Source organism: Protobothrops mucrosquamatus, unplaced genomic scaffold (genome assembly GCF_001527695.2).
Source record: "Protobothrops mucrosquamatus isolate PMUCROS unplaced genomic scaffold, P.Mucros_1.0 scaffold429, whole genome shotgun sequence".
NCBI classification, from domain to species: Eukaryota; Metazoa; Chordata; class Lepidosauria; order Squamata; family Viperidae; genus Protobothrops; species Protobothrops mucrosquamatus.
The window spans coordinates 872,734-886,695 of record NW_015386754.1 but is presented as its reverse complement, the minus strand read 5'-3'; the positions used below and the strand labels follow the sequence as shown (position 1 = coordinate 886,695).

The window sequence follows — 13,962 nt, the reverse complement described above, 5'->3', positions numbered from 1 at the left end:
GAAGAGTAAAGTTTTACCTACAATAGAGGACTGGAGAGTGAAGGTTTCGCATCTTGCTGAAATGGCAAAGATTTCGGCTTATTTGAAGGATCACTCAAATGAACAATTTTTATCAATATGGAGAAGATGGATTGTTTATATTCAAAATAAGCATAGAATGGTGGAATATAGGTTAGGTTTTTAGATAAAAAATTTTTTTTTTCACATATATATATATATATATATATTTCACCTACTTATGTAGAATAATACTTTGTGGAGTTAGGGATATTAATATTAGTTTACTTTTAGTTGAATAGTATCCTGGGATTAGGTTTGGGAAGTCCGGGTGGGGGGTGGGGGGAGGGGTTTTTCTCAATTGTGATGTATCTGTGATGTGCTTATTTTTATGTTGAAAACAATAAAAAATTTATATTTGGAAAAAAAAAAGAATGAATTAAACAGTTCTGCTTTCTCCCTGCTACTCATCACCTCCTTGCCATCTTCTCCGATTAGTGGGCTGATCATTTCTTTGACTTTTTTCTTGTTTCTTACATGTTAAAAGAAACTTTTTATTATTACTTTTGGCATTTGTTGCAAGTCTTAGTTCATTCTAAGCCTTAGCTTTCCTAACTTTGTCCTTGCAGATTTCGGTTATTTGTTGACATTCTTTTTTAAGTTATGTGTTCCTCTTTCCATTGTTTACTTGTCCTTTTTGTCTCGCAGTTTACCAGAGAGTTCTTTATGCAACCATATTGGTTTCATTTGGGGGGGGGGTGTCTCTTGCTTTTCTTCTCTGTGGTATTGTGTTAGACTGGGCTTTTACTGTCTCATTTTTTTCAGAGCATCTTGAGTTGTTTTCCTTTTTAGGATTTCTATTCATGGAATTCTTCCTAAACTCTTTCCTAAACTCTAAGTTCCAAGTTTGCTGAAGTTGGCTTTCTGAAAGTCTAAGACAATATTATGACTTTGTTGAATTATTTGTGACTGCATTAGGTTGAATTCCAGTGTGACATGGACACTCTCCCCCAGGTTCCCACAACTTCAACACCCTCTATCATTTCATTGTTGTTAGTAAGATTTAAGTCCAGTATAGCTGACCCTCTAGTTCCCTCCTCTACCTTTTGGGTGACAAAGTTGTCTGCTAGGTTCATGAGGAACCTGTTTGATATACTACTTGGTGCAGATTTTGTCTCCCAGGTGATGTCAGAGGAGTTATAGTCCCCCATTAGTACTGTGGTATATTTTCCAAACATCTTAGCTAACTGATTAGCAAAACGTTCATCTACTTCCTCTGCTTGGTTGGGTGGTTTCTAGTATACACCTATGGCAATGCCATTCCTTTTTCCTTCTATATTAACCCAAATCCATTCAAGAAGATTTTCAGCTATGGTTTTGTGCATTTCTGTAGAAGTCTAGTTATTTGCTACAAATAATGGAACTCTACTTCCTCTTTTGTTAGCTCTATTTCTTTTGAATAATTTAAAGCCTTTTAGCAGTATATTCCAGTTTTGGGTTTCATCCCACCAAGATTTGGTAATGGCATCAATGTTGAACCTGTTCTCATATATTAGCATCACATTTGCCCTGTTTGTTCCTTATACTTCAAGCCTTAGTGTATAGATTTCTGAGACCTTCTTGACTGAAATTGCATTTGCTTCCTACTTTATATCTGAGTTCTCCTTCCTTTTCATCACTCCTTATCTCATTGTTTGATTGGCTTTCTTGAGGTTTATGCTTGGGATTCGGTCCTAAAGATCCGTCTCCCTCCCCTTCCAGTTTTAGTATAAAGCACTTCAGATAAGCTGAGCCAGTTGTCTTCCTTGTTCTTGTGAGGTATAGTGCATGCCAGAAGCTCTTTATGCAGGTAATATAGACCATGGTCTAGAAATCCAAAGTTCTCTTAACAGCACCATTATTTAAGCCAGTGGTTTACTTCTAAAATCCTTTGTTCCCTAATTAGATGTTGACCTTCCATTGGAAATACAGATGAAAGCACCACCTCTTGTCACTTTGGCTTTCATGCCTAGCTGCTCATAGTATAATATTGTTTTCAAGCTCTTTGTTATATCATCTATCCCCATATGAAATAGAAGAAAAGGACAATAATCTGTGGGCTTAATTATTTTAGTAAGTCTCTCAGTCACATTTTTGCTCTTTGCTCCTGGAAGACAGCATACCTCCCTTGATAGATTGTCTGGTCTGCAGATTGCTAATTCCATTCCTCTGAAAAGTGAGTTTCCTATCACCAACTCACATTCTTTTCTTCCTGTCACTAGTATGCTTGATATGGGCTGGACTGCAGGGACGTTGTTTTAGATTTTTTTTCTATGTGTCATTTTGCCATCAATTATCTCTAAAGTTTCATTTTTCTGATAGTTGTTCTTTAATGTGTTAATGTCTTCCTTTAGTTGGAATTTATCATTTTGCTGTTTGAATCTCAGAGTGGCTAGATTTGCATCTAGATCCTTTACTTTTTCCTTGAGTAATTCATTTAGTTTATATTTGGTAGAGATATAATTTGTGTCTTCTATTGGCATGAATACATACATGGCACATGTTCTGCAAATCACAACAGTGTTAGTCTTTTTTAATGACTATTTGTTTTTCCATGACTGTTATTTTTCTTGCATACGGTCCCAACAATTCCAATGTAAGATCCCTTATTTCTTTTACAATTTGGTTTAATACAGGGTTTTATTTTTTTTAACAATCTTTTCCATACTATATCCTTTGGTTTTTAAAAAAATTGGTCATTGCTTCCTCTTGTGGTTAATGTTGAAATAACACCTGAATGTTAGTGTTGGAGTAAACTTTAAACCTAACACATCAAAGACAGATCAGATCATCTTCAAAATATAGTTTGTAATCCACAGAAAGAAGAAGCAAAAAGAATAAAAGGAAAAAAGGCTCTCAGCTCACAGTTATTGTAAAAGAGTATAGAAAAATAGTAAATTTTTGTTCCTAGTAGTTATAAGTCAGGGACTTATTTTTTTTAGCAGTATTTCTAATTTTGCCTAATTTTGGGATACCTTCTTTTTTAATTTTAAAAAACTTAAAGATTTAGAAATTTAGTTTTTTAAAAATTAAAAATTTAATTTAAAATAGTTTTATGAAGGAATTTAATTTTATGACAATAAATTGGTCTAATTTTTAATCAGTTATTTTCTTTAATTTTTTAAAAAATTCTAAAAATTCAAAAACCTAAACATTTTATAATATACAATATACAAAATTTTAGAATACAAATTTCAATTTTTTTAAAAAAAATTGTTTATGCAGTGTTTTATTTTTTTAATAATCGCTATTGAGTTTAATGCTGAAATAATGCTTAAAAGTGAATCCTCTGCTCCCTCTTGTGGCTAGTGTTTAATTTCCTCTTATGGCTAGTGTTGAAACAGTTTGTTAATGTAAAAGTGTAAATTGTCCTTCCTTTACTTCTGTGTAAAGTTTGGTTGTCGCTATTTTGACATGTTGCATTGCTATTTCATATTCCATTGCACCAATGTGGTTCCTACCATTCTCAGCCAATATGCTGCATGTCCCAATTACGTTTTGATGCCATTCCTTCTCCTTCTTCAACTCTTTTTCTCCTTCCTTTGCTTCACTAACTTTTTTTTAACTTTACTTTCCCTCCTTTTTTGTCTCCTCCTTCTCTACTCTAACCACCTTCAGTTGCACATGTTGCCACTGTTAGTTGTGTCCCTGGGCTTTGCCACTCCTCAGTTGCAACTCACAGTCACGTGGCTGCTGCCGCCACCACTGCCACTTGCTGCGCCCACTGCCAATGCCACCACTGCCACCTTTCCTCGTCCTCCTATTTCCTTCTCTTGCTTTCCTTGTTTTCCTTCTCCTTTTCCTCCTTCCTTTGGTTCTTTAACTTTTTAACTTCGTTTAACTTTACTTCTTTTAAATGATTTAAATTATTAAATTATGTAGACCAATCTTTTCTAATATATATTGGCAGCCATTCGAAATTGGAAAAGGGGAATCCTGTCTTAACATTTACTTAAATAATGTTTTGATTATTTGCCTTGTCATGTAAGAGAATTTTCAAATATAATTATTTTCCAATCTGCTAGATTTCTTAATACACAGCAGTATTGGCAGCAACAAATAATTCAAGATTTTAGTTAATCAGAGTGAAAACTCCAAATGAGCCTTATTAAAAAAAATCAGATCTTTTACTCTTTTGTTGAATCAACATTAGACAGCATCATACCTGAGAGATACAATTCTTAAAATATTACACTGATATATTGTAGGACTGTATCCATCTCAAAACCTGTTCATTTTTGATCAAAATTTCTTCCACACAAACACAATTTTCCTGAAGATTAAATTGTCCCTTGCATATTACATGAGGAGTGTTTTCAGCACATATACAGGAGAGCAGTGAACAATATTCTCTCAGTTGTCCAATATGTATTTCTTTTATATCATATAATAACTCACCACAATTAAGTTCATCTGAACTATCTCCACAATCATTTTCCCCATCACATATAAAAGCTGGTAAAACACAGAGACCAGTTCCACACTGAAAACGTCCTGGTTGACATTTAAATTCAGCTGAAAAAGAAAGGGAGGTTTAGAATGCTACATATTTTGGTAATAAAGTGAAATTGGGGCTTTTCTAACATTCCCAAAAATTCTATGCAATAAAGATAGGCAATTAAATCATATATGGTAAGAATCAATAGAGATTCAAAAGTATCCCATTCCTCAGCCTATTTAATCATAATGTTCTCTTCTAAGACACAAGTCAGTTTTAATCACATAGAAATACAGTCTCAAAAAACACAGTGTAATATGTTTCCAGTGTTATATTTCTAGAAATTTTAATCAATCATCTCCTTACTATACTGAATTAAATGGCTTTACCCATATTATTCCTGGTTCCAAGTTACATTTTCTATACACCTTTTCTAGCTGGCTGACCTTTGCTGATCTTGAAAAAACTAAGCTTGAACAAATTACTTTCCTGGGAAACAACTATGAAATCCTAGAAGTATAAATTGGAGAGGAAGTACAAAAAAAAAGCATAGATGGATGGATGGATGGATAGAGACAGACAGACAGACAGACAGACAGACAGACAGACAGACAGACAGACAGACAGACAGACAGACAGACAGACAGACAGACAGACAAATTCCTAGGAGAAAAAAAACATAGCAAACCATTAGATGTTTCCATACAATGATTAGGAGGTGAGCATGACTCAAGAAAGATCTTATCTTTAAACAAAAAAAATGAATCCAATTGGTATCAAAAGCTCTGTTTCTCATCAGTAGCACATATGCTTTCTTTTATTTGATTTGCAATAAAGGCAATATATAAAATATATCAACAATCAACAATAATAATTTCTACAGGTAGTCCTTGACTTACAGACATTTATTTAATGGTGGCCTTGGGAAGGGTGCTTTATAAAACACTTTTGACCATTGCAAAATATCACACGTCCCACACGGTCATGATCTGAGTGCTTGGCAACATGGCCATACTTCAACCAGTAAGAAAGAAGGATTTATCCATTCAAAGAAAGGAAACATTACAATAGAACCTGATAGTGACAAAAACTCTCCATAAGGAATACTGTCAAATGGAGGAGTAAGCCCAATGGATGAGAGTAAAGATCAGAAGTAAGAGACACAAATCAGGTTCTGCCTCACTGGAACTCAGAAGTAGTTTTCAGGTCCTTTGAAAGAAAACAGGCTCTGAGTGTTCAAAATAGGAAATAGAAGCACTGTAAGAGAGTAGATCCCTCGCGGCATACATAATGCAACTGTTACTGTATAAGAAGACAAAGATAAAAGCCAATGTAGCTGATGGCTCACTAGTATTAGCAACTGACACAAATACACGCTGACATAAATCTATTAGTTTGTTGTCTTTCAGGGCCAAGGATCAGGACATAACAGAACACCTTCCAAGTTAGCAAGTGCCTTCCTGCTAATACCCATGGGACACAGAATACTGCAGAGAAGTGATTCAACCATATCGCTATGGATTTTGAAAAAGACCTCAGGGGAAAAAATATTAAAACTGCCGGGTCCTTAGCTAATATTCTTATTCATTTTTCCAATCCATAGAAGAGGAAAGAAGAATATAGCAGATCAATTTCTAACTTTCAAATTTTGCTGAAGAGATTTTGCTTTCTGGGACAATCATCTGAATTACCTACAAGACAGATTGACTGACATCTCACAAGAACTTACAAAAATGTATTTGACCAAAACATGAAAAGCTTGATTAGAATAGCTTTATAAGGAATGTTTGGGGGGCGGGCTTGAGGGGGGGTAGGGAGGAGGAAGTGGAAATGAAAATCCTAAAGGAGAGACCTCAAGTAAAGATTTCTGCATAGTAAAATCTGAAAAAAAAATGGTTGATATATTTCATGGCCTTTATTGTGAATATAGTCATGCTCAGAGTAAAATGCTCAGGGAATAAACCAGATGAGCCCCCTAAGCTATTAATTGAAAGAGCCAGATATAATTTAAAAGGCATAATGGAGACCTAATGTGATGACTCTCATGATTGATATATATAGCAAGTGAAAAAATGTATGGTAAAAAGGAACAGAAATAGGAGAAATCATGTTGCTCCTATAGCCAAATGAATGAGTCTGGCAATGCTATAGAGACCATCAGGCTTAAAATAAGCAAATAAAAGTAATGCTGTTGTAAGTGTCTATCACCCCATCTAAGCCAGAGAAGATATATGTTGTTTTCCAAAAGCAAATTGCTGTTCTTTTGAAGAGGCATAAAGTGGCAGGAATCAGAAAGTTTAATTGTTCTAATACCTGCTGGGACAAACTGTTAAAAGCATAATTACCTTTCTGGTTTCTTTGTGTATGTTATGTATTTTATCAGCATTAATATAGATGAACATTTTTATTTTTCCCAAAATATTTCTACAATATGTTTTGGGTTCCTATTTCTTTGAGAATATTCTTCACTTGCTTCAAAATAATCGATGAGATTGGGGAGTTGTTCATCGGTCTGGTGACGACATGTTATCTCAATATATTTATTTGTATTTGCTAAAATTTTAGAAGATCCTGTTGCATACGGGTGACTTATAGTCCTAGCAAATCTGGCATAACATGATTAGTGCAGCCTAATACTTAGACTGTTTGGACTAAAAATAAAAAGCCTGAATTAATTTTTGATGCAATCTTTCTATCTGGTGCTGATTTTGGACCTGTTAAACTGAAGAAGCTTTCTTTGATGAGAAGTGAAACATCTTCAAGGAAAACAAAGTCCAGTTGCCTTTTGAAAAAAAGCACCTTTGGGACAACCATGATCTGGATGACTGAGAATCTCCATAGACAGATCTATTAATACCTTATGCTGTTGCTGTGTGAAAAAGATTGGATGACAAACTATGTATATCACCTTAGATGTAAAGGAAATATCTGTGTACAAATAAATAAAAATATGACACATGTGTTGTTGTTTTCTGACAGTATTGTTTACTTCACACATTCTGAATGCTGAAAGGAGAATATTGTGAAATTATCAAATGGTCAGCTGATTTCATCATACTTCTGCCACACTGGAGAAGATGGATAGCAACCATACATTGTAAAAGTGATTGGCAAAAGCCTAATAAATCTCTTTTGTATTATTAATTGCAGATTTAATACATATAAAGGAGCACTAGAAAATCTAATTTCTAAAGTCCAATTGAAAATCCTACACTTAAAAAAAGTTTGATCACTGTAAGAATTAAGGTACTGTATTTTTTATTATGCAGTAATATTTCTCATTTTCAAATGTAATATACAGTATGAAAAAATGACTTTCAGCAGTTCTATCTTTATCACTTTTACAATATGATTAATAAGTCTGAAGAATAGTATTCCTAAAATATTGTATTAATTTATACTTACGACATTCTTCAGGTTCATCTGATCCATCTCCACAATCATCCACAGTGTCACATTTCCACCAAAATGGAATACATTTGTCTGTCCTGCAGCGGAACTAAAGGAGAAAAATGTAATAGAAAAGGTTTTAAAATAGATATACAACTTATAAAGATGTATAGGTATGTGTGTGGTGTGCATGCGTGCATGTGTGTGCATGTGTGTGCGTGTGTGTGTAGAATAAAAAGTCAGTAACTGGAATCTGATATACTGATTATAAGCTACTTTGAAAAGTCTCATTCTTTCATGTATATAAATCTATTGTATTTGCTACAATAATTTCCACACTTACAAAATAAATGCTTCTGAGAATTAAATATACAGCATACTGTTACAATTTTTATAGCAGTAGCACATATCTCAAAATATGTAAATATACTTAAAAGGAGATACTGAAAATATTTTTTAAAAAACTTCCATTCCAAACAATATACATACTTGACTGGCTGTGCAATTTGATAAGCAGGTCTTATTATCTGATGCGAGGTAAAAATTGGTAGGACAGGCACAAGTGTGAGTTTTATTTGGGGCAAGAAGGCACAGATGACTACAGCCACCATTATGTAATGTACATGTATGTTTAGCCACTAGAAATACAAACATATAACAGTTAAAACATGCCCATAAAACTCAAGTAAAACTAATTCTAAACCTGTAATATCTTCCAGTTTAAAGATACCTCTAACATGTTTGAAACATAAATTTTAGAAATATTATTTTAAAAGATAAGTTAGAATAATAAATTATGAAAATTGAATTGTTATTACTTTTCTATAAAAGATAGTTTATATGACATAAAATCATTTTATATTCTATAAAACTAATTCAAACAATTGACCAATAATAAGAGCTGTGTTAGATATCTTCTCATATAAACACAAAAAAGGAGCTGTGTGCACACCCTACTTTATTCAAGTTCCACTGAAACCTCCATAGAAAGAATTTCTGCAGTGCAGACATTGTTATGTGTAAGCTTCCACCTTACACACTACATGCAAAGTCTCCCTGCTCCAGAAAATATGTCTTTACTTTTGAAGATTGGCTTTGCAATATTATTATTGGTATAACAGAAAGGGAAAGATAGCGCTCACTATTCATCATGTTGAATTCTGCACAGAATATATTGTATGAACTGAGCTAAAGAAAGTTCTAAATTTGAGTTAAGGCGAATGCTACACCATGGAGCCATGGTGGCACAGTGGTTAGAATACAGTATTGGAGGCTAATTCTGCCGACAGCCAGGGGTTTGATCCTCACCAGATCAAGGTTAACTCAGCCTTCCATGCTTCCAAGATCGATGAAATGAGGACCCAGATTAATGGGGGCAATATACTGACTTGGTAACCAGTTAGAGAGGGCTATAAAGCACTGTCTAAGTACTATTGCTATCAGTGCATTTCTAGTTGTCCAGTGAAAATAATTTGGAGGATATTTTTGGCCCAGGAGGAATCTGATCATTATACCAATATTAGAAATACTGTTTTCATTTCTATCCACATCCGTTACAAGAACTAGGAAGAATGGAGGAAGCTCAGTAAGTTATTAAAGGCTGTATCTGTGATTTACCGTATTCAATTGTAACAGGTACTTTGAAGAATAGCCAGTTCTCTTATGTCTATTTTACTTTTCTAACAATCTTAAACACTCTAAATATTTCATGGTTATTGCTAAGCAGAATTCAATAAAAAGTCTGGTAACAGAGGAAGAGGCATTTGCTTGAATGAATATGTAATTTTAAAAAATCAGTTCCTACCATTAGGTTGCCTAAATGAATGATAAACTTGAATATCAGTTATGGCATGCCATGAGTTAATCAGTGCTACTTTATCTGCTCCAGAAATTTTGTGGGCACGGTTGACAGTCTTGGTTTTTCCATCTGTCCAGTATATATAGTCTTCAAATAATGTTAGAGCAATCACGCCTAGAACATGTTGATTAGGAACTGCAATAGAATATAATAATATTAGTGTTGAGTTTTGAGAAAGACTGATAGTTAAAATATTTTTATTGCAAAAACTACCCTAAAAGTGCCTTCTTTGGAGGCCTTGCCATTATGTCTGAAGTTGCTTCACAATCACTGTAACTATGTATTTATCTTGGTTAGCAGGTTATATGTCTTTTAGTCTCTGTCTTATATAGAAAGCCTTTTGTTGTTACTCTTTCAGTTTTCTCTTCACTGAATACTTTGTGACATTTTCTCCATTTGCTGAATTACCATTCTCACTTGCCTGCCTACATTTCCTCTCTAGAAATCTTCAACCCATATTTCCTTCTCAAGTTCCTAACTTTTCCTCTAAGTAACTTCTGAGAATAAAGAATTATCCAAAATCTGACAATACTTTAAAACAGACATTCAAGTGATGTAAACTAAGAAGACCCCTCAGTAAACTCTACTACAAAGCCAGAGGGCAAATATTGAAAAGAATTGGTAGAAAGTCAAATTCAACAAAATATGTGGAGGATATATTTTAAAACATTGTCTCGCAAGAGATAGAGAAAAAAAAAGGACTACTCTATTGTGTTATTGTATACTAATTATCCTCATAGTAGTATGAAAGTAATAATCCCGCCAGTTTCCTGGATCAAGCAATTTAGAATTTTAAAAATCATTATCAAATTCAAACTCTTTCTACAATTAAAGGCATTTTTGTCATAAGGAATTATGTAATGAATATGAATATACAAACATGTTATTGAATAGAAGAGAAAGAGAGAGGTCTTTTTTCAGTAAAACAAAATAAGTTGTTAAAACAGACAGCTGTCAACAGCTGATAAAACTTTGTAGTGCAAGTACTCAGGATAAGAGATTTGAAAACAAGAGATGGAATTAATGTTAAAACTAAAGATTTATCTCATAAAATCATATCATGTGATTGGGACAATTGATGGTAATGTGATTTGTACAGTGCTTTTTTTGTAAAAAAAAAAGGGGGGGGGCTGGAACTCACACATGTCATACAACCCCTTGCCTACCCTACAAGGTTCCATCCAAAAAAGGTTCCAGAACTCCGTTCTGGGCGTTCTATGACAAAAAAAGCCCTGGATTTGTAGGATAATCACTGAATCCAATATTCCCCTTTATGTCATCCCACAGATCTGCATTACATAAACAATGAAAGCTTCCCTCTCTCTCCCTTGTCCTTATTTTTATATAAGTGCCTTAGTGCAGGGTTGTCAAACTGCCAGCCCGTGGGCCGGATGCATCATAGCGAAATCATGCCCACCCCATTGCCGGCAATGGCAAAAAGGTTGTGATATGTCGCAACACATCATGTGATGGTGCGAGTTTGATACCCCTGCCATAGTGTGTCAATTTAGTGCCAAAGGAATGAACTCCTTTTGTTTAAATGTAGAATTTTGACGTATGACATGAATAGCATGAAATGAAGTTTTACTGATTAACTATTTTCATGTAAACATATCACTTTTAAATAACACCATGTTGAAAATGAAAGCATCAATTTATTAACCAGCAAAAACTTAGGACAATGAATTCAAGCATGAACTGTTTTAAAACGTTACAAAGGGAAGTGCTTTTAATACTATGCATATATATTGTCCTTAGCGTCTTCATATACAATGTGTATCCAAAGTCAAACCTCATAGGCCAAATACAGTATGTTTTATTATTTATTTTTTCCACATAAAATATTCATGTACAGGAATGTCCAAAGATCATGCAACAAACAAGCAAGGAAGTGTTTAGCAGAAAATGACAAGCAATTTGATCTTTTAATATAATTTATGGAATGAATTGTCTATGGGACCTGACTTTAGGTATTTGTATTGTTTTAGAAAATGTAGATTATAAAATAATAGTTTTTGAATACAACAAATTTGGCAAAATAACAAGCTGTAACAGTTTCTTGGAGTGTAACTAACCTTTATTTCTGCGGGTGCCATCCATATTAGCAAATTCAATATGATTTTCATCAGCCCAGTAAAATCTTCTGTTGACATAGTCTATTGTAAGAGCCATGGGTCTAGATATCTGTGTTTCTATCACAACTGTCTGATTAGAGCCATCCATGCCAACTCGACCAATATGAGGATATTCACAGCAATCAATCCAGTACAAATACCTAGGAAACAAAATTCATAAATATAATCATAGTAACAGTATAATTGGAAATGTTACAATTTACAAAGTTGTATGTAGCATTTATTTTTAAGTATCACATTGTTCACTATCAATGAGCTAAGTTGATAGCTGCTAATTCATAATTCAAAGACTATTCTCTCTCAAAAGAGTTGATAATGGGCTTAATGTTGGTCAAAACTTTAAGGTCAGAATTATGTTTCTTTTGCTGAATTCACACATTCACCATAAAGCAAGAGATAATATGATCTTACAATGGCAAAAAAAGTGTACAATGGATTTAATTTTTTAAAATGTTCCATTCTCTCCTGTATCTTTTCTTATGATAGTCCATTACATCAAAATCTTTCTCTGTGCAAATTAATTTACAATGTTCAGCACTGAATGGGAAAAAAAATATTTGGAGCTAAAACTGGCATATAATCTGCAATCCATAAGCCAATGTGTCCCTCACTTTTTTCAATGACCAAAACATTCTCAAATAATACTGCCCAAACCATTTTCTGTAGTGGCTCAATAATCAGTCATGCTTTGTCCTTTAAATATTGAATTTAAAGCTATACTAACTTTCCACAATTCTTATAACATGTATTAACCCCTCCCTATCCAAGGAAATCTATTTTTATGTTTATAATTGTTTTATATTTGTATGTTTTGTTACATTGTAAGCCTCTCAAAGTCACTTCAAACCATGAGATTGATGGCATATACATTTAATAAAATAAATAATTTAAAAAGTAAAAAATAAAAATGGCCACACACTTTTAGTGTATTCTGTGATATTGAAAATATCCTGCATCCTTTGGGGGATACCCTAGGTTTAAGGGAAAGGAAGGTATGGCTAGAAAACCAAGGAATCTATGAAATACCATGCAAAATCTGCCCAGCCACATACATTGGACAAACTAATAAATAAATGCCCGCATCGCAGAACACAAGAACGCAGTCAGAAAAGAAGAAAAAACTTCCTCCCTCTTCCAGCATCTTAAAGCTACAGGACATGAAATTGATTTTGAAGGAACCAAACTAATCTCCAAAATTGAACACCACAACAAGAGAATAATTATGGAAGCCATCGAAATAGAAAAACACGCCCACAACATGAATAAACGTGATGATACCTCCCGCCTACCAGACATCTGAAAACTAGCTCTAATCAACAAATGAGTCCTAGCCACGAAAACTGACACCGGACCCAGAACACAATACACCACCACCATTCACCCTCACCAGACCCAAACCCAAGCCCAAACCCATCCCTCAGACGAAATGCAACCACCATCCAGAAGCCAAACCACAATGACATCACCAGCTGCTGCACCTCCCTCTGACCCCCACACAAAGCAAACGGACACACGCCATGAACAGAGAGATAGACCGCAAACTCGGAGGCAAACCAAAGCCCGGTATGCTACATCACAGCCTTCTTCTCTGGACACCACATCACAGAACTCAGGAGGTTACAATGCTAAAGCTCAGGATGTTATAACACAGCCAACCACCCAGGGTGTTGCAACACAAAACTCAGGATATCACTACACTAGATCTCAGGATGTAATCACACAACCCATTACCCAGGTCGTTATAACACAAAAGACTAATGGGCACACAGCCAGCACCTCAAGTACTCAGGATGTTACGAAACAGCTGAACATTCCACAAACAATAACAGCCAACCAATCCACACAGCCAACCAACCCACCTACAGCAACTAAGCCAGCACTCCACACACCCCCACCAATATTTATAGAGAGACGGCAGCTCCGATCACACTTTGCTCACACAAGCATGAAGCCGAAGACCCCAGCCTGAAGATGACGAGTGGGACCTCGTCGAAACATCACCAAGATACTCTCAATCTTACATGGGAAAAGACCCGAATACGCCAAGACCTACATACCTGTACCCGTGAAAATCTACGAAAACACACACACACACACACACACAC

At 34.7% G+C, this 13,962-nt stretch overlaps 1 protein-coding gene across 1 annotated transcript in view; it reads right to left on the bottom strand.

Annotated features, from left to right (window-relative positions):
- LRP1B (LDL receptor related protein 1B) overlaps window positions 1–13,962 on the bottom strand; it is a gene marked incomplete at its 3' end in the record, with an annotated part of 540,296 nt that overhangs the window by 18,225 nt on the left and 508,109 nt on the right. Inside the window, exons 61-65 of the mRNA XM_029284208.1 lie at window positions 11,798–11,997; window positions 9,669–9,857; window positions 8,354–8,502; window positions 7,880–7,973; window positions 4,435–4,551 (exon numbers count right to left, since the gene is read on the bottom strand). Of these exons, the coding sequence (XP_029140041.1) occupies window positions 4,435–4,551; window positions 7,880–7,973; window positions 8,354–8,502; window positions 9,669–9,857; window positions 11,798–11,997 (749 nt within the window). The remainder of the gene's footprint in view (window positions 1–4,434; window positions 4,552–7,879; window positions 7,974–8,353; window positions 8,503–9,668; window positions 9,858–11,797; window positions 11,998–13,962) is intronic.